Here is a 24912-nt window from a genome sequence, read left to right as displayed (position 1 = left end):
AGTTAGACAAAGGTGCCAAAAACGGCCTTTTCCCAATTTGCATGAAAAAATAAAGTAATATAATTTTAAGTTTTCTTACCACAAATTTTTCTCAAACCTTTCTCACCTGCTACTCCCTATCTATTCTGGAATATAATATAAAATAGTATCTGATTTAGGAAAAAAATGTATTTTAAAGTTTAATATATAAATATTTCATAGTATTCCACAGAATACCATGACTTTTAGGTACTTCATCACCTGAACATGATTGAGCACCACTGAACTAATAATTTGCAACTTATATTCCTGCTAAATTGTCTTTCCTATGCAATGTGAAACTTTTCCTATGAGGAAGTCAGACCAAGGTAGGAAAGGTCAGACCAATTTGCCTGAGAAAATATTAAAAAGTAGGCCATCGGGACACTATAAATTTTTTTCTCCTCAATTCCAGGCTATAACTACTTATCCTGTGGTACCAAAGAGAATAACCAGCTTATAGGTGGAATAGGAATAACTTTCAATGATCACTGTAAGAATAACTGACTTTGTATTCCTGTCACAGCAAGTGAGACAGCCTAGGCTACATTCACCAGTTAAACCAGCACAGTTTGGCTTGCCATCTCCTCTGATTATCAGTATTTACACCACAGGTAAAGCACAACATTAGCCTAAGAAAAATAACAGAAATATACTCTCAAAGGGGATTGCTAAAGCCACATGATTTGGGGATTATTAGTTATTTGGAACCATCACAAACATAAATACTGGGAGTTAAACATATAAATAGACTACTGATTATATTCTTTTAAGAATGAAACCCAGTCAACACCAAACTGCGTCACTGAGTTAAACATTTATGTAATTATCCAACATACAGCAACTGAGTGCTGCTATGTGCCACATACAGTGCAAGTCACTCAAGGTTTAACAGTGAGCAAGATGCTCACAGTACTCAACTTCATGAAGTTCACACACTATAAGAAAGACAATCAAAGAACACTGACAGCCAGTGCTGATAACAAAGTGCCTTTAAGTGCAGCAGGAAGAGTAAAGGGGATGCTCGCTGAAGGTTTCTCAGCCAGAGCTCTAATTGAGCGGAAACCTAAAGAATGAGCAGAAGTTAACCCAGGGTATCTACACGTGTGCTTAAGGTGAGAGGTGAGGGGTGCTATGAATGAGGCTGCGGTCAGACTAGTATGGAAAACAAAACACACTCAGAGTCACATCGATCTGGCCTCCAGTCCCAGCTCCACCACACAAACAGCCTAACATCTCTGACTTCAGTCATTTCATTTGTAAAGGGCAGTGATAACAATACTAACCTCATAGGATTATGGAGAGGATTAAATAACAATGATATAAAGTTATTTGCTCCCCACTTGATAGCTCTGTGATCTTGCACAACTGGAAACCTCTCTGTGTCTTTCTCATCTGTAAAAGTGGAATCTAATAGTACCTTCTCCATAAGGTTGTTAATAAGGATAAAGAATAAATGTGAAGATTTAACGAGGCAACAAATATAAACTATTTGGAATAAGTTTTAATGTTCAAAAGAGTTCAATAAATTTTGGTTATTGGATTTCTGTTATTTTTATACTAACAGAGTTGAGGTCTCAAAAGGCCTTAAAGCCATGTTAGGTGTGTGGATTTTAGAGAGCAGCTGAAGGATTTTAGGCAGTCAATTGACATGATCAGATTGATCTTCTGGAAGGCTCACCCTGGATACTCTACAGAGACTGGATTGGAAGAGTCAAAGTGGTAGAAAGAGCCCAGGCAGGAGGAATTACAGCCATTAAGAAAGGAGAGAGGATGGTTCCCTGGACCAAGGGGACGTCACCAGAGAGATGAAGCAACAAGGCTAGATATTTGCATTTAGGATGTGAGATGTCCCCAACATCTTACAGACTCTTCCCTCTCTCCTGCCCTCTACTCTCCTACTAAAAATTCATGAAGTTTCTTCCATTCTCACTATCACCACACTCTGCGACTCCCAAACTATAATTTTAGTTCCCACCTGTCATGAGCTTCATTCAAGTCTAAATGTCACCTGCCCTTGGAAAGCTCCTCACACTTAATATAACCCAAATCAAAGCAATCATTTATTTCCCTCAGAAAAAAATCTCAATTTCCCTATTTTTAATCCTAGTTCTGCCACATTTTTCTCTCAGTCACCCAGGCTACAAACTCTAGAGTCCCCATCATGTGGTTGTGAAGACCTTCTAATCTTCTGATGCTACTTCTTGACAATTCTTACTGACACCTGGACTCTTAAAATAAAGGCGATATCATACAAAGCAAAAGAAAATATCCAAATGTTGGCTCTCATGACCTCTCTTCTATCATAACAGGTTCCTTTGTCTTCCACCTTCAGTCATTTTACCCTTCAGTCCTGGTTATACCCATGGGTCACACATGCATGCACACATGAGCACACATGTACGAGAGAGAGACTAACAGGCAGGAGGAGCCACCTAATCTCTTAAATTAAAATTAGTTACATTGGTTATAATAATTATATACAAAAAGTTCAGTGAAAACAGACAGGAACAGTTCTAACAGAATGCACTCTAGAAATTTCAGTTTATTTTGTAAGGCAATAAAGTTCTACCTTAGTAGTGCAAATGCCTGCTAGTCACTAGGAATTCAACTGAGAACAATGAACATAAACCAGTTCTTCGGCCACAGATCTGAGAAGGGAATCTGACCATCAACCACAAGCACAAAGAACAATGCCCACGGTAACCCATCCAACCACCTGTGGCAAAACAGCAACTCTGGATAGAGCTCTCCTTGCTCAAGAGAGCAAATGAAAAATAAAAGATCAATCAAAACATATTGCAAACGACAAAAAGGCATCATCATCTCTGGGAAGAATATATTTCTGAAAAAGATTAAGAAATATGCTTCAGGAAACTGAGATATTTAAATAGAACAGAAAAAAACACCACTTCTACAAAACGGGAACAAAAAGCTGCAAGGAAGAGAACAGGAGAACAAGACAAGTAACAAGAGCTTTTTTAAAAAAACAAGCAAAAAAGGCTAATGCAACCTTAATATCAAAATCTGACAAGATCATTACAAAAAAGAAAAATTGTAGCCAAGATCTCTTATGAATATAGATGTAAACATAAAATAAACAAAATGTTAGTAAATGGAATATAATAATATAAAAAACAAATAGTATAACATGACCAAGTGGGTTTATCCCAGGAATGCAAGGCTGGTTTAACATTGGAAAATAAATGTAATTCACTACATAAAACCAGAAAAAAAGAAAAATCATAATCATCTCAAGAGATGCAGAAAAGGCATTTGGTAAAATTCAACATCCATTCATGACAAAAACTCTCAGCAACCTAAAAATTGAAAGAAACTTCTAAAACTGATCAAGGGCATCTAAGAAAAACAGATATCAACATATTGGTTGACACTGAAGAAATGGTAAGATATTGAGCACTTTCCTCCAAATTCAGGTATAAGACCACTGTATCTGTACTCATTGAACCTATTCATCGTATCAGAGGTTTTACCCAGTGAAATAAAATATAAAGTGAAAGAAATATAAAGATCGAAAACTAGGAAGTAAAATTGTCATTCACAGAAAACCTGACTGTATACATAGAAAATATGTATACAGCAAGTGAGACTTGCGGTGGCTCACGCCTAACCTAAAAACATTATTAGAATTAAGTAAATTTAGCAAGGTTTCTGGATACAATGTCAACATACAAGAGAAATCTATTGTATTTCTATATGCCAGTAACAGTTAGAAAATAATGTTTAAAAAGCAATGCCATTTGGCAAAAGTATGAAAAAAAAATCAAAGACCTATGAATAACTCTAACAAAAGATGTTCAGGACCCTGCACAAAAAACTACAAAATGCTGCTGAAAGAAATTAAAGATATATAAGGTGAGATATGTCATCTTCATTAACTATAAGACTCAATATTGTTAATATCAACTCTCTACAAATTATGGATGAAATGTAATTCCACCAAAAATGTGGAATTTCACAAGCTAATTATAAAATGTATATGGTCATGCAAAGGACCTAGAATAGTCCAAACAATCTGAATAACAAAACTGAAAGAATTTCACTATTAAATAACAAGACTTACTGTAAAGGTACAGTAATTGAGATTACATGGTATTAATGCAATGGAAAGAACAGAGTCCAGAAACACAAACATATACCTGATTTACAAGAAACATGCCATTGAAATTCAGCGGGAAAAGAATGGTCTTCTCCATAAACGTTAAGTCAATTGGACAACCACATGGGGAAGAAAAGGAATTAACCTTGATGTATAACTTACATCATACATAAAATTTCATATAAAATGGATCAGATCACAGAACTAAAATTAAAATGTAAAGCAAAGCTTCTAGGATAAAACAAAAGCATATTTATGGCCTTTGGTTGGGTAAAGATTTCTTAAACAGAACACATGAAAAGTAGAGAGGAAAGGATCAATAAAATAGACAAGATATCTTGTTAATCAAAAAGCACTATTGGCCGGGCGCGGGTGGATCAGGCACTTTGGGAGGCCGAGGCAGGTGGATCATGAGGTCAAGAGATCGAGACCATCCTGGTCAACAAGATGAAACCCCATCTCTACTAAAAATACAAAAAATTAGCTGGGCATGGTGGCGCGTGCCTGTAATCCCAGCTATTCAGGAGGTTGAGGCAGGAGAATTGCCTGAACCCAGGAGGCGGAGGTTGTGGTGAGCCGAGATCGCACCATTGCACTCCAGCCTGGGTAACAAGAGAGAAATTCCGTCTCCAAAAAAAAAAAAAAAAAAAAAAGCACTATTAAGTGACCAGGCCGGTGCCTCACGCCTGTAATCCCAGAACGTTGGGAGGCTTAGGCGGGCAGATCATTTGACATTTGAGGTCAGCAGTTCGAGACCAGCCTGAACAACATGGTGAAACCCTCTCTCTACTAAAAATACAAGAATTATCTAGGTGCGGTGGCACACACTTGTAATCTCAGCTACTTGGGAGGTTGATGCATGAGAATCACTTGAACCTTGAGAGGCAGAGGTTGCAGTGAGCCGAGATGGAGCCACTGCATTCTAGCCTGGGCAACAGAGCAAGACTCCATCTCAAAAAAAAAAAAAAAAGGCACTATTAAGTGTAAAAAGGCAAGCTGCGATTGCAGAAAGACTTTTGTAATACTTACATCTGATAAAGTACTCACATTCAGTAATATAAAGAATACCTACCAATCAGTAAGAAAAGGACAGACAACACAGTGAAAAGCAGGAAAAGACCCGAATAGGTACCTCACAAAAGAAGATATACAAATTGCCAACAAGCATATGAAAAGGTGCTCAACATGAGTAGTCAATCATCAGGGAAATATAGATTAAAACTACAGAGCTACGAAAACATGACATTAATGGCCAATAATATGGCTAAAAAAAAACTAATAAAACAAAGTGTTGGATATGAAACAAGTGGAACTGTCATATAATAGCTGATGAGGTATGAATTGGCACACAATTTGGCAAACTCAACATGTACTAAACATATTTATAAATTTTGAATAAGCAATTTCAATCCTGGGTATAAACCTAACAGAAAGGAACACTTTTGTTAACTGTAAGACATGTATAAGAATATTCGTAACAACTTTATTCATAATGGCCAAAAATGGGAGTCAACTTAAACACCTACTGATAATACAATGGATAATAGAGGTATATTAGCATAATGGAGTACTATGCAGCAATGAAAAACAATGAACTATAGTTACGTACAACACAGATGAATTCTACCGACAAAATGTAGAGCAGAAGAAGCCAGACACATGAGTATATACTGCAAGATTCCATTTATATGAAGTTCAAGAATGGGCAAAATTACTACAGTGACAGAAATCAGAATAGTGATTATTTTTTAAAGGGTATTGATTGGAAGGGGGCATGAAGAGCCTTATACTATACTAGAGATACCTTATCTTGATCTGGATGGTGATTACATGAGTATATAACCATTAAAAATTAATCAAGTGGTATCCTTAAAAATCTGTGTACTTTAATGTATGTAAATGAATACCACAGTAAAAAAAAAAAAAGAAAAAAGAAAAAAAGTTTAAAAATAGGTATAATGGCAGAAGAAAAATCTACATTAGAAATAACAAAAAAAAATTGCACATTACATATAAGACAAACATAAGATGGTTTTCTTAAAGGCAGAGAGAGAAACAGAACATCTAGCGACCTCAGGACCCAAGGAGTGAGCAGAGGTGAGTTCCCTGGGTTTTTCCTTGCCTCATACATCACATTGTTGGAGCCAGAGAAGTCAGCAACCTGGAAATACCAATTGATGCAGACCCAAGCTCTCTCTAGCCAAAGGAACAAAATGGGCAGCTAATAAGACAGAATATTTTTTAGAAAATACGCACCAAACACCACAGAAAACCCTGTGGTCCCACCCTCACCCAAATCCACAAAGAACAAGCAGAAAGCCTAAGTTTCTGGGCTGTGATGAGGAACCCCACGCTGCCCACCCCTGCCAGGGTACTGCTACAGAAACCTAAGGAGGGAGCTGGGAATTACATCATCCCCCACCAGGCAGTAACAATGACCCTATCAATGTGGTTTCAGTGGAGTAATGTAGCTTCACCTGGCAGTAACAAGGCTCCCCTTCCCATGTCCTGTAGGATGGTGTTAAGGAAGCCCAGCAGAGACTAAGGATTTTCATCACCTTCCAGTGACGAAATGGGACAAGATCATTCCACTCCACCCCATGGTGTTTGTTAAGTTCCCCGTGAGAGCAAGAATAAGGCATTACTCCGCCCAGCCAGGGAGGTTTCAGTGGAGGCCTACTAGGGAGCCAGAAGTCTCACCCTACAGTAACAGGGAATCCCTCAATTTGGATGTCAACAGAAGCAGAGTAGGGAACCTGAATGTACATCCTAACCTTGCAAAAGCAAGGAAGAGCATCCTCGTTCCCTTCCAGAGCAGTGTCAGAGGAAGCCAGACAGAAGACAGTAAAAAAAATACCTTCCAAGTTCAGCAGGAAAATTTTGTCAATCTAGAACTCCGTGCCCATACAACTGTTGATCCCCTGTGAGAAAGCAGGTATTTTTCAGGCATGCAAGAACTCAAAGTTTACTTTTCATGCACCCTTTCTGCAAGTGTGCTACTGTGGCTGTCTCCTTTAAGAATCTGAATATGTACTCCAGCAAAAAAATTAAAATAAAATGATCACACAGGGCCAGGAAATAATCAAATCAACCCTGAAAAGTGATGAGGGGACATTCCAGGATTATAACAATAAAGCCAATTTTATAAGGATTTTACAGGAAGGTGGGAGGGAACCATCAGGGCAACAGGAAAGCCTGGATAAAACTGCAAGTATAATTTTAAGGGTAGAAAAAATTAAGTATACAATAAAAGCAAATAACGCAAGAGGGAAAAGATTTAAGAAACTCTGGAAGAGGGGAAAGAAGAGAAAGACTACTACTTTAAAAATCTAAATCCAGATAGAGAGCTTTATTTTCCAGTCTGAGGCACTTTCTGCACTGCAGGCAGCAGTGCAGACGTGGCCAAGTCCAAGAACCATACCACACATAACCAGTTCCAAAATGACACAAAAATGCCATCGATGGGCCCTGATTATAAAGATATCCTTTAAGGGGGTAGAACCTTAGTTACTAAGAATCACGTACTTTGCCAAGAAACACAAGAAGGGTCAAAAGACACAGGCCAACAGAAGGTCCTGAGGGGCACCTATGTTGGTCTGTTCCTGCTGTTACTATAAAGAAATACCTGAGACTGAGTAATTGATAAAGGAAAGAGGTTTAACTGGCTCCTAGTTCTGTAGGCTCACAGTGCTGGCATCTGGAGAGGCCTCAGGAAGCTTACAATCACAGTGGAAGGTGACAGGGAGCCAGTGTGTCACATAGTGAGAGTGGGAGCAAGGGAGGGAGGGGGAAGAGCCACACTCTTTTAAACAACCAGATCATGAACTACTAGAGCAAGAACTCAGTCATCACCAAGGGGATGATGCCAAGCCATTCATGAGGGACCATACCCACGATCCAATTGCCTCCCACCAGGCCCCACCTCCAACACTGGGAATCACATTTCCACATGGGATTTGGAGGCGACAAAAATCTAAACCATCTCAGCCTCAGTCCCAAGCTCAGGAGGCATGGTGATTCTGACATCATCAGATGCCACATTCTGCTAGCCGAAAACTACCACCCAGACCAAGGCCCCACAAAGACTGCAAAGTAGAGGTTTCCATCTTGCCAACATGAGGATGAAAGCACTTGTATGTTTGTATGATCTCCTAGGCTGCTCTCTCTACAGGGCTAGTGTATAAATAATTTGCTGTTTTGTACAAATAAATTCAAAACTTTTTATATACATTTATGATGCCAGACATTTAGCTTAATTTTCAATTCTGGATGGATTGTAAGAAAAAAATTACTGTTACCCTGATGTTAACATTCTCCTTCAAATGGAAAGAAAATGTTATTTTAGCATCCTACTCAATCTAGTGGAGTTAAATAATTATATTTAAATATTCATAATAACATTCCATTTTTCGAATTAACCTAAAGACAAATCATGGAAGACTTGAATCTGGTCATGGATCAAAATTTAAATGACCATATAAATGTAAAAGTATCACTTTGAGAAGGCAGAAGGAAGAGCTAGGGTAATATCCTTCCCCTCACAAAGTGTGAAATCAAAAGACAGTGTTGAGGGTTAATGGAACAATAACGAGATCTAAGTTAATAACCATTATAAAAATCAAAGCAATATAAAATAGATAAAGTATCAGATGAGAAGAGAGAAGTACTATAAAGTTACTTATCTTTCGTTTCAAGGAGTCAACAGATACTGTCTAAAGTTAAGAGAGAGAGATTTATCTACTGTTATGAGTTAACCACCAGAAAACTAAAAACAGGATTAGTTAATAAGAGTTTGTCTCCAAAGAATGGGACTGGGGAAGAACAGGATAGAGGACTGTTGCTCATCACAGGCTCTTATGAACTATTTGATTTGTTACCATATATGCTTATAACTTCGCATGCATTTTAACTGATAAAAATAATGTTTAGTGTGACAAACACACTGTTGATAAAGCTGTATGACAACAAGCACTCTCATGTGTGGGAATAAGAACTGGCACAATTTCTATGGAGGGGAATTGGACAATATCTAGCAAAATTACATACAAAATTATCCTTTTGACCCAGAAATCCCACTTGGAAAAATCTATCACAATGTTATAACGGTAAAAATACAAAAAGGTGCATACACAAGACTATTCATTACTGCACCATTTCTAATAATAAAAGACTAGAAGCAACCTAAATACCCATCATTATGAGACAGACTGAATAAACCACAGTCCATCCATCCAATGGAGTACTATTGCTGTCCTAGAGAGAAAGGAGAAAGATCCCTCTATTTTCCCAGGAGAGATCTCTTTACAGGATATTTTATAAAATGAGAAAAGTTAAAGAGAGAATAGTACACATGGAATGACATCATTTATCTGAGGGCCTGACAAGAGGAGGAATGAATATATCTATGTATTTGCCTTTTTTTTTAATGGAAGAACAGATGAAAATCAAAAACAAACTCACTACCTCTGACAGGGAAGGAACAAGGTGGCAAGCAGGGATAGAAGTTAAACTTATGAATATATCTGTTTTGTAGCTTTGGCTTTGAAACAATATACTTTAAGTAATTGTTTTAAAAATCAAATTATTTTTAAACAGTAATCCCAACAGATTACAAGAAAAAATTATAAAAACCTAACTATGGGCTGGGGTGTGGCTCCTGCTTGTAATCCCAGCACTTTGAGAGGCCGAAGTGGGCAGATCACTTGAGGTCAGGAGATCAGCTTGGCCAACAAAGTGAAACCCTGTCTCTACTAAAAATACAAACATTAGCTGGGCGTAGTGGGAGGGCTCCTGTAGTCCCAGCTACTCAAGAGGCTGAGGCAGGAGAATCGTTCGAACTCAGGAGGCAGAGGTTGCAGCGAGCCAAGATCGTGCCACTGCACTCTACCCTGGGCAACAGAGCAAAACCCCATCTCCAAAAAAACACAACAAAAAAAAACACCTAACTATGTATTAAGTTGGTGACACAATCACAGAGAAAAAAAACTATTTCTACTGGCTTTAAAACAGTAATTTGACTACAGTCCTAGTAAAATATATTCTAAGGATCAAAAGAACTGCCAAGTTTTAAAAAGCCAAAAACATAAGTATTTTCAGTAATCACATTGTTTTTGGTAACGTTGGTGCTGCTGTTGAGTTGTCTAAGTATTGTGGGATAAAGCAAAAGAGTAAATATATTGGTGTTGTTGGAAATCAAGACTTTGATATAGATACAGGAGATTCAGGTGTAAATGTAATGAAGTTAAATAAAACTGCTACGGTCTAGAACTGGAAAAAGCAATATGAGCATATAATGCAATTTACCTTTAAAAATACACAAACATATTTCCAAAATCTGACCCCTGGAGAAGCCTAGAAATTATGACTGACCTAGTAGCAAACCCACCCCATCCCCAAAAGTCCTAAATCCCAGGCTGTGATTCATAATACTATTTCCCACCAAAAGGAACCAAGACTCGTTAGAGAAACGCTGGGTCTGGAGCAGGAAACACAGAAGATGAGCCTGGAATGCCTTTTCATAACAAAAGTCAAGGGAGCTATTAGGAACTACTAGGATCAGGATCCTGTCAAGAGGACTTCAGAGTTCACTTGAAATTCCCACTGGACAAAGATAGGACAAATTAAACATCAATGAGGACAGTAACTACAGCAGACTGAAATATAGCAAATAAGTTTAAAATACATGCATTTAAAGTGACACTCCCCTCTTTCAAAAATTACTTACCTTTGAAAAATGTTTACAAAATTAACAAAATCAAGCATTTACCCTGCCTTTCCTATATGAACTGCATCTCAGAGCAACCGAGTGGTTGATATGGACAAGTTTTCTTTTTACAAGTATCCCAGCTAGTGTGAAGAAGAAGTGATAGAAACAAAATATCAGTATTTTACAACCCCTAATGACAGATCAAAAAGAGAGATGACCAGACATAATGTACCTCCTGATGGAAGTACCTATCACCACTTTTAAAACGTTCTTGCCAGGCAAGTGAACTTGAATCTCATCAAGTCACTTAATCCAACTACCAATTTTTAGGAAATAAAGGGGACAGAAGAATGCGTTAAACAAACCTTAAGGATGCAACGGAAATAATATAGGACAAGTAACCCACTTCTTCAAAAAATAAACTGCATGGGGGAAAAAGACAGCAAATATTAACCAATTGCAATGTATGAACTCACCGATTCAAACAAATCCAGTTTTTTTTAAATTGATATAACTGAAAAACTTCGAACACTGACTAGATATTTAATAACATTAAAATTTTTTGACCAGGCACAGCGGCTCACGCCTGTAATCCCAGAACTTTGGGAGGCCTAGGTGGGTAGATTGCTCGAGGTCAGGAGTTTGAAACCAGACTGACCAACACAGTGAAACCCCGTCTCTACTAAAAATACAAAAATTAGCTGGGTGAGGTGGTGCACACCTGTAATCCCAGCTACTCAGGAAGTTGAGGCAGGAGAATTGCTTGAACCTGGGAAGCGGAGGTTGCAGTGAGACCAGATCACACCACTGCACTCCAGCCTGGGCGATAAAGTACAACTTCACCTTCAAAAAAAAAAAAATTAAATTTTTTTTGTTAATTTTTTAGGTGTGAAAATGTGATTTTTTTTAAAAAGAAAATCTACCTTTTATAGACACAAATGGAAGTACTTAAGAATGATATGACATCTGGGGCCTGGCGTAGTGGCTCATGCCTGTAATCCCAGCACTTTGGGAGGTAGAGGCGGGCAGATCACTTGAGGTCAGGAGTTCGAGACCAGCCTGGTCAAAATGGTGAAGTCTCGTCTCTACTAAAAATACAAAAATTAGCCAGGCGTGATGGCGCGCACCTGTAATCCCAACTACTGGGGAGGTACAAGAATCCCTTGAACCTGGGAGGCGGAGGATGCAGTAAGCCGAGACTGCACTGCTGCATTCCAGCCTGGGCAACAGAGTGAGACTCTGTCTCAAAAAAAAAAAATAAGGATAATATGACAACATCTGGGATTTGCTTCAGAATAATCCAGGACTGGAGAGCAGGGGAGGGAGTTATGGTCAGTTATCTATAAATAAAACGAGGTAAAACCTAAGTATTGAAACTGGTTGGTGGGAATTTGGGGGCTCATTATACTATTCTACTTTTATAGATGTTTAAAATTTTCCAAAATAAAAAGTTTAAAAATAGGTTCCAGCATGAGGAAAAAATGAATAAAAAATCACTTTAAAAAGACTGAACAGAGGTCTCAAAAATAATGCCACACATCTGCAACCATCTGATCTTCGACAAACCTGACAAAATCAAGCAATGGGGAAAGGATTCCTTATTTAATCAATGGTGTCGGGAAAACTGGCTAGCGATATGCAGAAAACTGAAATTGGACCCCTTCCTTACACCTTATGCAAAAATTAACTCAAGATGGATTAAAGACTTAAACATAAGACCTAAAACCATAAAACCCTAGAAGAAAACCTAGGCAATACCATTCACGACATAGGCATGGGCAAAGACTTCATGACTAAAACACCAAAAGCAATGCCAACAAAAGCCAAAATTGACAATGGGATCTAATTAAACTAAAGAGCTCTGCACAGCAAAAGAAACTATCATGAGAGTGAACAGGCAACCCACAAAATGGGAGAAAATTTTTGCAATCTACCCACCTGACAAAGGGCTAATATCCAGAACCTACAAGGAACTTAAAGAAATTTACATGAAAAAAACAACCCCATCAAAAAGTGGGTGAAGGGCCGGGCACAGTAGCTCACACCTGTAATTCCAGCACTTTGGGAGGCCAAGGCGGGCGGATCACCTGAGGTCAGGAATTCGAGACCAGCCTGACCAACACGGAGAAACCCTGTCTCTACTAAAAATACAAAATTAGCCAGTGTGGAGACAGATGCCTGTAATCCCAGCTACCCGGGAGGAGGAGGTTGTGGTGAGCCAAGAGTCATTGCACTCCAGCCTGAGCAACAAAAGCGAAGCTCTGTCTCAAAAAAAAAAAAAAAAAAAGAGGGCGAAGGATACGAACACACACTTCTCAAAAGAAGACATTTTTGTGGCCAACAAACAAGAAAAAAACCTCATCATCACTGCTCATTAGAGAAAAGCATATCAAAACCACAATGAGATACCATCTCATGCCAGTTAGCACTGTGATCAATGAAAAGTCAGGAAACAACAGATGCTGGAGAAGATGTGGAGAAAAAGGAAGGCTTTTACACTGTTGGTGGGAGTGCAAATTAGTTCAATCATTGTGGAAGACGGTGTAGCGATTCCTCAAGGATCTGGAACCAGAAATACTATTTGACCCAGCAATCCCATTACTGGGTATATACCCAAAGGATTATAAATCATTCTAATATAAAGACACATGCACATTTATGTTTTTTGCAGCACTATTCACAAGAGCAAAGACTTGGAACCAATTCAAATACCCATCAATGATAAACTGAATAAAGAAAATGTAGCACATATACACTATGGAGTACTATGCAGTCATAAAAAAGGATGAGTTCATGTCCTTTGCAGAGACATGGATGAAGCTGGAAACCATCATTCTCAGCAAACTAACACAGAAACAAAAAACCAAATACTACATGTTCTCACTCATAAGTGGGAGTTGAAAAATGAGAATACATGGACACAGGGAGGGGAACATCACACACCAGGGCCTGTCAGAGGCGTCGGGGCTAGGGGAGGGATACCATTAGGAGAAATACCTAATGTAGATGATGGGTTGATGGGTGCAGCAAACCACCATGGCACATGTATGCCTATGTAACAAACCTGCATGTTCTGCATGTGTCCCAGAACTTAAATAAAAATTAAAATAAAAAAGACTGAACAGTAGAACCAGTTAAACAGAGATAAATATAAAGTATTTGTATAAATCTTTTATAAAACTGAAAAAATTTCCAATATTTATGATAAACAGAACATTAAGTGGTTTTGTTTGTTTTTTACTTCAAGACAGGGTCTTGCTCTTTTGCCCAGGCTGGAGTGCAGTGGCTCAATCTTGGCTCACTGCAACCTCTGCCTCCCAGGTTCAAGCAATTCTCATACCTCAGCCTCCCAAGTAGCTGAGACTACAGGCGTGCGTCACCATGCCCGGCTAATTTTTGTAATTTTTTTTTTTTTTTTAAGTAGAGACTGGGTTTCGCCATGTTGGCCTAGCTGATCTCAGACTCCTGACCTCAAATGATCCATCTGTCTCAGCCTCCCAAAGTGCTGAGATTACAGGTATGTGCCACCAGGCCTGGCTGGGGGCATAAGTGTTCTTAAATGTTATTAATTCTAATTGTTTGCATGCTCATCTTATCTGTCTTAGCAGACTATACTTCATTTCTTCCTAACCAGCAAGAGCAATAGTGATTTGCATATATCAGCATCTCAATCTTTCAAATAAATTTAGTAAAAAACGATACATGTCATCCTAACAGTCCTACTGAAAGGAAGCAAATACTTTGGTTTTTAAAAACAAAAACAAAAAAAAAACTGTTAATACTATAAAAAGGAACATACTTACTGTCTTTTAACTTATTTTTAACTCCAGGTTATTCAGACAACTGTGTTTTATCCTCTCCAAGCAGTATCAATGATAGCTGCCACTTACTAAACAGTCATATCTCCACTGAGAACTAGGCACGAGATCTCTTTTAATTATCACAACTCTCTAGGTGAATTTATTAGCTTCCTTCCATAAATAAATTTTTTTTTAAACCTGAAGCTCAGACATTTAGAACTCAGAGGAAGTATGTATAGTTCTGGGGACTCAAAATTCCAATGCTCACATACCCCTGGCTCCTCTCACACCCTGGAGTCCAAGAACTGCCAGCATGGAGTCAAACAGCATCTTCTCTAGATTGGTTTCCTGCCTTCCATTTATTCATACAGCGTAGGCAAGATCAATGCAACACTCCTGAAACCTTTCCTGTGGGTAAAGTGAGTTCAAAAGGTGATTTTATCCCCCATCTCTAAATCTATCATGAACAGATTGCCCTTCGGCAATTTGGTCCAGCCCACTTTAAGTCTTACTTATTTAATAAAGCATACACATTCACTATAGATCCCTCAAAGATTCCTTCCTTTCTCACTGCAGACTAAAATGCCTTATCCCAATTATAACTTTTCACTTTTCCTCAGAAAAGCAAATATATCCAGTCCTCACCTGATAAATACTCCATTTGTAACATAACTCTGATAACCTGGGCACATCATTTTTGATTCTTCTTCTGCCTCTTACATGTAATTTGTCATTTCTACTTAAAATCTCTCAAAACCATCTTTTTTTTTTTCTTCTTGAGACAGGGTCTCATTCTGTCACCCAGGCTTGAATGCAGTGGCACGATCCTGTCTCACTGTAACCTGTCTCCTGAACTCTGTGGGAGGTCAAGTGATCCTCCCACCTCAGCCTCCCAAGTAGCTGGGACCACAGATACAGGCAACCACACCTAGCTAATTGTTGTACTTTTTGGAGAGACAGTTTCACCATACTGCCCATGCTGGTCCCAAATTCCTGGACTCAAGCCATCCACCCCCCTGGGCCTCTCAAAGTGCTGGCATTACGGGCATGAGCCACCATGCCAGCCCGTCATTCCTTTCCTTCACACTGCCAAAACCTTGCTCTGGTCCTTGAACTTCAGCAGTAAAAACTATTATACAGTTCCACAATCCAGTGGCCTCCCATTTTTTTTCATGCATTCTTCCTATCAGTAAAAAAGTTAGCATAGATCTGACAAATATCCATATATTATAATAATGCCTTACTATACTAATATATACATTAAAAATACAAAAACAACTTTGAAGGTTGATATAAAAATAAATGCAATTTCTAATATAGTCTTCTCACGTTCCAATGGATCATCTTGTACAAGCCAGAGATATCCCTGCTCTAAACTGCTGCTGCCAGGATAATCTACCTAAAACCCAAATCCGATCACATCACATCCCCAGTTCAACCCTTCAGTGGCATCATATCCCACGGCACATGCCTACTTCCTCAGCTTCCTCTTCTATAATCTTTATCCTCATATCCTGTATTTCAGCTTTACCTTTTATCTCCCTATGACTTTTGCATACACAGTTCCCTCTACCTGGAATGCCCTTGCCCTCAACAGTCACTGATTTGTATGTAACAATATCTCTAAGCGGAAAATACATTCTAAATGCCATAACGAACTTGCAAGTGAACTTTTGGAATGATACCTTTCTTTTCTATAGGAATATACACACACACACACACACACTTTTTAACATATCTTTTCTTATTTTATTTGGCTGTTTTCAAGTCCTGAATACTTAGAATGGGTACGAATTTCAATAAAAGTAGAGAACAAAACAACCTCATTTTGTTTATTTTTCTTCCTCATCTTTCCATGTCCCCACAAAGCCCTTTTAAGCAAAAAGGATTTTATGAACCCAGAGATTAGTTCTCCCTAGAGCCAGGAAAAAGGCTGGGCCTTTGCAACTGCAACCGGAACTCCAGCCAGGAACTTACACAGATTTAGTAACTGAGTGCAAACATACTTTTCTAGAGCAATCCTCCAGGTCTTACCTCCTGTTTCCACCTTCCTATCTGCTATAAAATCCCCTCTAAGTTTACCACAATGGCTAAGAGAAGAATGATGGAGTAGCACCAACATGTTTTCCAGAAAAGTCATGAAAATTCAAGTGGCTGACTCTGAGCACTAATAATGGAAAGCTTGATCTTCAAAGAGACTTTTATTCCACCAATCCAAGTCTTTCTACATTCACCTTTGGGGACTGGGAAGACAGCACTGTGGTGGAGAAAGGGAAGAGGGGAAGAGGCAGTAGAGGGAGAAGGCCTGGAAAGGAAGTCACGTTCCAACTCTCGGTCTCATCACAAACCAGAGAGATATGTCAACTGTGCTATATACAACAGGCCTGAAGAAAAAGCAACCCTCTTGCGCATTCTGGCAATGGGATCCTTTAAAGAACAGTCAAAACAAACTAGACTAGAGCTATCATAAGCTGAGACCGCTCCTCTATACTTGAAACGAGACGGGTTTATCCTCATTTCTAAGTCATATAACTTCCACTCTTCTTCCTTTGGTAATCCCTCTCCATTCTCCAAATCTCCCCTTTCTAGCAGTTCAAGTTCCAACCTCTTCTGAGAAACCTATCTCCATCTACTCTGATCTTTTCTATGTAACTCATTTGGGCCAAATCAAAACCACAATAAAATACCACTTTACACAGCGTGGTACAGCTGCTTTGGAAAACAATTTAAACAGTTTCTCAAAATGTTATACAGAGTTACCATACAATCCAGCAATTCCACTCCTAAGTATATATTCAAGAGAAATAAAAATGTATGTCCACACAAAATGTTCACAGCAACATCATTCATAATGATGAAAAAGGGAAACAACTCAAATACCTAACAACTGACAAATGGCTGGGTAAAATGTGGTATATCCATACAATGGAATATTATCTAGCAGTGAAAAGTAATGAAATACTCATACATGCTCCAACATGGATAAATCTTAAAACCATTATGCTAAGTGAAAGAAGCCATGCACAAACGGTTACATATGACTCTATTTATTAATATACGAAATGTCCATAATAGGCAAATCCATAGCAAGTAGATTAGTGATTGCCTAGGACTGAAGGGTTTGGGGGAATGAGGAGTGTCTAACAGGCATGGGGTTTCTTTCCAGGGTGATGAAAAAGTTCTGGAATTATTTGTAATCAATCACACTTGTGAATATACTTGAAACCATTTAAAAAGTAAATTTTAGGGCTGGGCTCATGCCTGTCACCCCAGCACTTTGGGAGGCCAAGGTGGACAGATCATCAGGAGTTTGTGACCAGCCTGGCCAACATGGTGAAACCCAGTCTCTACTAAAAATACAAAAACTAGCCAGGCATGGTGGTGGGCACCTGCAGTGCCAGCTACCCAAGAGGCTGAGGCACGAGCATCACTTGAACCAGGAGGCGGAGAACATAGTGAGCCGAGATGGCCCCACCGCACTCCAGCCTAGACAAGAGTGAAACTGTGTCGCAAAAAAAAAAAAAAAAAAGCAAACCTTATAGTATGTGAATCTTACACTATAACTTTGTAAGATTCACATACTATAAAATTTCGTATCTTCAAGTTTTCAGATTACCACAACCTACAAGGCCCTGCCCAGGCTCTCTCCCTCTGACCTCACCACAAGCCTCTCTGCCATCAGTCACTACTCAAACCCACTGGCCTTCTGTCTGTTCCTGAAATATGCCTATGGTTTTCTTGCCTCAAGGGCTTTGGGTATGCTCTATCCTTTGCCTGGAATAAAAAGACTTGCCTAGTCTCTTTAGATGACTAATACCTCCTCATCCTTTAAGTCTCAGCTCAAATGTCGTCTCCACAATGAGGCCTTCCCTCACCACTCTTTCTAAAATAGGACAGTCGCTCCCATCACTCTCTCTCAGAGGCATCGTGTGCTTCCAAACATCCACATAAGCTTTCTGTGAATTTACTTGGTTTTTTCATGTCAGGTCCACAAGACTGTACGCACTATGAGAAGTGCATGTGTATTGTTCACCATTGTAATCCCCAATGTCTAACACAATTCCTGGCATTTAAGTGCCTAACAAATGATCCTATTTTTATTTCCCTAATATGCCACGTCCTCATACGTACTGCTTCCTCTGCTGATACCACCACCATCACTACTGCCTCCACTCCCTCTGCTAACCACCCACCCCTACACGTCTCAGCTGAAACATGATCTCTTGGTGAAGGCTTCCTTTCCGGATCCACCCTCTTCCCCAGAAGACAGTCTCTTCTTCACCTACTCACCTATTCATCACCAGCAGTATCTCCACCATTGCAATTAACTTATACTGTATTACACTTGGTTTTTTTTTTTTTCTTTTTGGTGGGAAGGGAGTCTGAAGGGGGTTGTTTTTGTTTTACATTTGTTTCCACTACTTTAGAAAGCCTTAAAGAAAAATACTTTTCATCTTTGTGTCCCTGATAATTAGCACACTGCTAGGCACAGTATTACTACTAATTATAGTAATAATGGCTAACATGTTGGCTTAATATTCTTAGTTTAAGAATATTCTTAATATTCCAAATATTCTTAATATTTAATACATGCTTAATATTCTTAGTTCTATAGTAAGTGAGTGGATGAATAAATGGATAAATTTCTTGGTTACTAACCTCAGAGGTCACAGTTTGACAGGGACAGAAGACAGGTACACCAGCTAATGAGAATAATCACTAACACAAGGCCAAATTAGTTGCCCTACCCTGTTCCTATGCCTCCAAATCTTAGAATATGCTTTTCTCTGAGTCCATAAATGTCAGGTTTCTTCAAACTCACTTAGAAAACTTCCTTCGATTACTTACAACCCACTTCCTGCACTTGGTGCCTGGAAGCAATTTCTAGGATGTCACCACAAGCAATATTAAACTGCCACATAGTTTCCTGCTGTGTGTCTGCATTATCAGTTAAATTGCTTCATATTAACCACATTCCAGTCCACTGGGATCATTCAAACAGTAAATAAGATTTAAACATACCTGTCGAAGATTGTCAGTTACCACTGCTCTTTTTATTCTTCTAGATAAATGTCCACAAAGGTTTAAGATTTAGGTTTCCAGGGTGCTACCTGCATACTAGTGACCTTCTTTTTTTGTCCATTAGCTGTTGATTTGAGGCAAGACAATGTTCCTTTATTAAAATGAACATGAGGCCGGGTGCGGTGGCTCACACCTGTAATACCAGCACTTTGGGAGGCTGAGGTGGGCAGATCACCTGAGGTTGGGAGTTGGAGACCAGCCTTACCAACATGGAGAAACCCTGTCTCTACTAAAAATAGAAAATTAGCCAGGCATGGTGGGACATGCCTGTAATCCCATCTACTTGGGAGGCTGAGGCAGAAGAACTGCTTGAACCCGGGAGGTGGAGGTTGCAGTGAGCCAAGATTAAGCCATTGCACTCCAGCCTGGGCAACAAGAGCCAAACTTAAAAAAAAAAAAAAAAGAACATGAACTGAATACTCCACTAAAAGGAAAGGCCTGCCTAAACCAGTACAATTTGCCTTAAAAATTTATAAAATACAAAACTCTTCTTCCTCAAGGGTTTAAATTTTTTTAACTCGATGTATGCTCAACTCGGAGAACTCAGAGTCTTAATTAGGATCTTAATGTAGATCCTAACATATTTCTTAAATGCATTCCATGAACTCTTCTTAAACAAGCATGTGCCAGGCATTGAGTTTGATACAGTCCCTGCTCTCAAGAAGTTTATGTCCAGCATGGTATGGGAGAGACAAGAAATGAGATTTAGCACTGTGACTGCAATAAACACAAGGGGCCACAGAAACACAGAGGAAGGGCACCTGGCCTAGACTGGAACAGGAGCGGGTGGGGGTGGCAACAGGAAACTGGCATCAAGGCAGGCTTCCGGGGGATGGCATCTGATCTTAGGCCTATAAACTCCCATACTCTCATTTGAAAAATGTGGTTAATAAATAGCATCACCACCACTGGACAGTAGTTGAGAGTTTCATGAAATGGTTCACACTAAGGATTTCCATGGTACCTGACAGAGATTGTGTTCAACCAGGCTTGAGCTTGAAAGAGAAGTCTGATCAAACACTATATCGCAACACCTGTGCCTAGCAACTCACGTGCTTTACCACTGATCACACAACAGACATCAGCTTCACAACTGCACACCATATTGTTTTTAATCAACTTTTATTTTTTAATAATGAGACAATGTTAAACCCTGCTCTGCATGTTAACAGTCTAATTCCTTGATCATTAAAATTTTCTTTTCCATTACCTTAAACATACCCTTTTCTGACATTTCTCATATACAGTAATGTTCTTAGTCTTTTGATACAGAAGATGAAAAAAGAAAAAACCTAACAATTACTGAGTTTTTAATATCGACCTGGCATTTATATTGATACTGTGTTCATTGCTCATAATAACCCTATAACCTGGACACAGTCCTCCCCATTTTACCCTCAGGGAAACTGAGTTTGAAAAGGCAGTCTGTGTGAAGTTTCATAATTAGCATTAAAAAGAGCTGGAATTTGAACCTAGATCTGATTCCACCTAGTCAACTGACTAGCTACATCAGAGATAAGCAAGAGAAAACAAAGGCAACCCCTCCCCCTTACCCCTGCTTCCAAGACTGTCCTATTCAATGAAACCTGCACACTTAGTTTCACCACAGCCAGGAGAACACCTTGAATGCCCTGCCAAGAGGGAATAGCCAACCAGTAGTAACCAAAGCTCTGTCTTCTCCAACAACTAGAGGAGCACTTAAGTGGGCAATTTCCTCTCCATCCCCATTCCTAGCTATAGGAAGAAGTTGCATAATCAACAGTCACTATAAATCACAACTGCTTTTCATAACTTCTCTCTTCATCTTTTTTGGTTTCACCACAAGCTAACATATTTCCCAAGCCTAAGTTTTTATCACAGCGTAGTCTACTTTCGAGATCAATAAGGTTATTCTTCATACTCATTTCACACTTAATACAATTCCATGCCTTTGTAAATTCCCTTGCCCAAGTGCTCAGAATTAGTGATGGGTTCCCACAAAACACACTTGAGAAATGTATTTGTCAACCCACTACCTTGGAGAGCAACAGAGAGATCTGACGGCTAGCCATCTGAACTTTTACTCGCTGGATTTTAATGCTGGTTCAGATACTCACTGCCTCGGGTCAGGCAAGTTTCTGAACTTTTCTGTAACAAGAAGGGTAAGTGTCCTCACGAATACTCTGCAACTCTAAGATGGCTTCTGTAAAGTGTTTCTAAGTGCTATTGAAATCCAAGTTTACAACTCTTACTTGGAAGCAGGAACTACACTTGAGGGCCTCTTTAATCCCAATGTTTCACAAACTACATCTTTTTACCTCCCAAGCCTCTCAAGCTCTTGTTTGGAGCATGCCTCTAACTTTTTTCCAATTTCCACAAAAATAAAGATTTAACAGAGTGCTCATGCAACTCTTTCATTTTTATTATCATAAGCAAACTTTTCTAGTTTCATTTAGCAGATGTCTCAGGGCTGCTGCAGCTATCTCATACATATTTTGTAAATGAGACATCTAATCACACAGCTGACTGCACAGCTGGGCAAGGGTCACACTGCACGGGCATCACCTGGACATGAGATGCAATGTTTGAGTAATTATTAGATTTCGCCCTTAAGGCCCTTCTTTCAAACTTCCCTAGTACAATTCTCAAAACGCTGAAATAAACACATTCCAGAGATTTTCCTGTAAGAGGGTTTAAAGTGTCCTAGGGAAGTTGTTTTACAGAAAAGCCTATGCTGTCAACTTGTTTTTTAATGCCCTTAAACAATTCTATTAGTCACAGAGAAAAAGTGAACATTTGTTAGTAATTAGAGATAAAAACATCTCAAGTTCTGGGGTAGAGGAAGGGAGAGGCCACAAGAGGACCTGGCTGGAAGGGGAGATATAGAGTCCAAAGCCACACACCCAAATTGGACCGCTTAAGAGTTGAACTTTCCAAAGTCAACTTCTAAGTCTCTACAAGGAGGGCAACAATGTTTCAGGGGATTCTGAAGTTAGATGTATTAACAATTTCCCTGGAAAGCTAAGCCTCCACCGGGAACTCCAGGTGAATGAATGAGTGAGGGAATTCGCCAGATTGAGTTACAAAGCCTTTCCAACGATTATCAAGATCAGGTGCTCGGTTACAACACAGAGGTATCCTCCTTTACAGCCTTTGGACCTTGCTGCGTGGAGATTTTCAGATAAGCGGGGGGAAATAGGAGAGAGACGGGCCTTCGTTCCCGACCATCTACATCTTAAGTCCATAAATGGCCCCTCCCTCTAAGAATCTCACGCGCCTTCTGTGGGGGCCGCAGGCCTCAAGCGGCCAGGCTGCAACCTCTCGGGACCTGCCAACTCTCAAGGGAGCCCCAAACATTCCCATTTGGTGAGGTGCTTCCGGGGCTTTCCCACTTCCCCTACCCACAGTTGAAGGACCATTTTCAGGGGCTCTCCGTAAACCCGGGGAGGGGGCCGCCCTGTAATCTCAGCTGTTCCGGCCACCAGGTGAGGAGGGGACACCTGGCCCCCGGCGCTTTGCCACCCCGCGCGCACCCCGCCCCCGCACCTCCCTGGATCGCCATGGCAACCGTCCCCCTCCCCGCGTGACGCTGGCACGCGGGGCGCCCCCTCCGGTCCCGGCAACAAGTCCCCCGCGCGGCCCGCGGCCTACAGCCAGCCCTGGCCCGGCCTCGCCGCCCCGCGCCCGGCCCGGCTCCGCCCGGCCCGGCCGCACTCACTTGATCCTGGAGCCCATGGTCCCCGGGCCTCCTCATGGGCCCGCGGGCCCCGCTCGGCGCTGCGCTGCCCGCCCGCCCGCGGCCGACCGGCCTCCCTCTGGCGCTCTCCCCGCCCCTTCCTCCCTTCCCTCAGGCTGGGGCCCGCCCGCTCGAGGCTCGCTCCCTCGCCGCCGCCGCCGCCTCCAGGGGTTAATGTACTCGCTCCAGCCCGGCGAACGCCATGGTCGCCGGCGCGCGTACCCGGCGCGCACCGCCCCCTCCGCCTCTCACTGCCGCCCTTCCCGCCCGCGCTGCCGCCGCCGCTGCCCCGCGAAGGCTGCTGGGAAGTGTAGTCCGCTCGCATGGGCGGGGCGGCGGGGCGGCGGGGCCGCGGAGCCGCGGTGGGCGGGGGCGGGGGCGGGGGCGAGGGCCGGGGCGGGGGCGCGGTCAGCCGCAGGTCTCTCCGGCGCGGGCGCCGGAGGACTCTGGCGTACCAACCTGTGCAGGCCCCTACATAGCTCCACCGCAGAGTGCTTCGCTAGAAACCTCCACTCACAGCCGCCCTGAAGAGACCCTAATCCTCCCATGGAGACCGTCAAAGAACTGTCACCCATCCTCTCCTTGGAGGCGTCTCACCTAGCCCTTCTCACAGAAAGCTAATGTCTCCCGCCCAGGTCTCCATGAAAACACGTTTTCCCTTTAACATCCCGCACCTTCCAGTAAGTTCCGTGCAGAACCTCTTCTGCATCACACTGTCCACTTCCCCACCTGAAGGCCTTTCCTCTTCCTTTCCCCTTAGACCTTGAAGGAGACCGCACATACCTACAGAAAAGCCACCTGGGGACTTCGTGGACCCACGTGGTGGCTCAGCTCTGGCCTCCCTTGAGGACCTCTGCCTCCCTTTATCAGCCACTTTGGGGACTGCAATATGGAAGGCTCCTGTTACCACAACAGTCTCTGATAGAGATTAACTCAATGCAGATGAAAGGATTTGAGAGCATAGATCACCAACCTGCTACCTACCCCTGCTCCCCCTTAGGGTTCACTTCCATGAACACCTCAATTTCATTCCCCTCAGGGCTCACTTCCATGAACACCTCAATTTCATCCCCTCTAGGCCCAGAGGGATCATAAAGAAAGCGATAATGACAGCTCCATTAGCCACATTTAATGGTAGCTTTAAATGTGGGCAAGTGCCCTCTCTGAATCAGACACAGTATATCTGCACATCAGTAGTAACAATCCTCACAATAATCCTGTGTGCATCCCTGTTTTACAAAGAGGAAACTGAGGCACATTCCCAAGGTTACATAACTAGCAACTGGTGAAGCCAAGATTAGTGTTCAGACTGAATAATTCCAGACACACGTGACATAGTTAGGCTTTAGGGTGGCACCTTTGGCCACAAGTCCAAAGACAGATACTTTTAATATTAGGCTTTTCTCTTCCTTCTTTTTTTTTGCAATTTTCTGTCCTGAAATGCCATTCATCCCTTCTGCCATTTCAGTTT

General features: G+C 41.0%; 1 protein-coding gene across 7 annotated transcripts in view; it reads right to left on the bottom strand.

Annotated features, from left to right (window-relative positions):
• Positions 1 to 23661, bottom strand: part of DENND1A (DENN domain containing 1A) — a 536105-nt gene extending 512444 nt beyond the window's left edge. For 4 of the 7 annotated variants that reach the window (XM_021674025.2, XM_021674026.2, XM_021674028.2 and 1 more), the window contains exon 1: positions 23424 to 23661. In XM_021674025.2, coding sequence (XP_021529700.2) covers positions 23424 to 23440 — 17 coding nt within the window. In that variant the 5' untranslated portion in view covers positions 23441 to 23661. The remainder of the gene's footprint in view (positions 1 to 23423) is intronic. The other 3 variants (XM_021674027.2, XM_064378139.1, XM_064378132.1) reach the window with 2 other exon arrangements.
• Positions 23662 to 24912: the final 1251 nt, after the last annotated feature.

Source organism: Aotus nancymaae, unplaced genomic scaffold (genome assembly GCF_030222135.1).
Source record: "Aotus nancymaae isolate 86718 unplaced genomic scaffold, 86718_ANA_hifiasm-v0.15.2.pri h1tg000003l, whole genome shotgun sequence".
Classification (NCBI taxonomy): Eukaryota; Metazoa; Chordata; class Mammalia; order Primates; family Aotidae; genus Aotus; species Aotus nancymaae.
The sequence above is the reverse complement of the archived record's forward strand: the minus strand, read 5'-3'. Positions and strand labels throughout refer to the sequence as shown.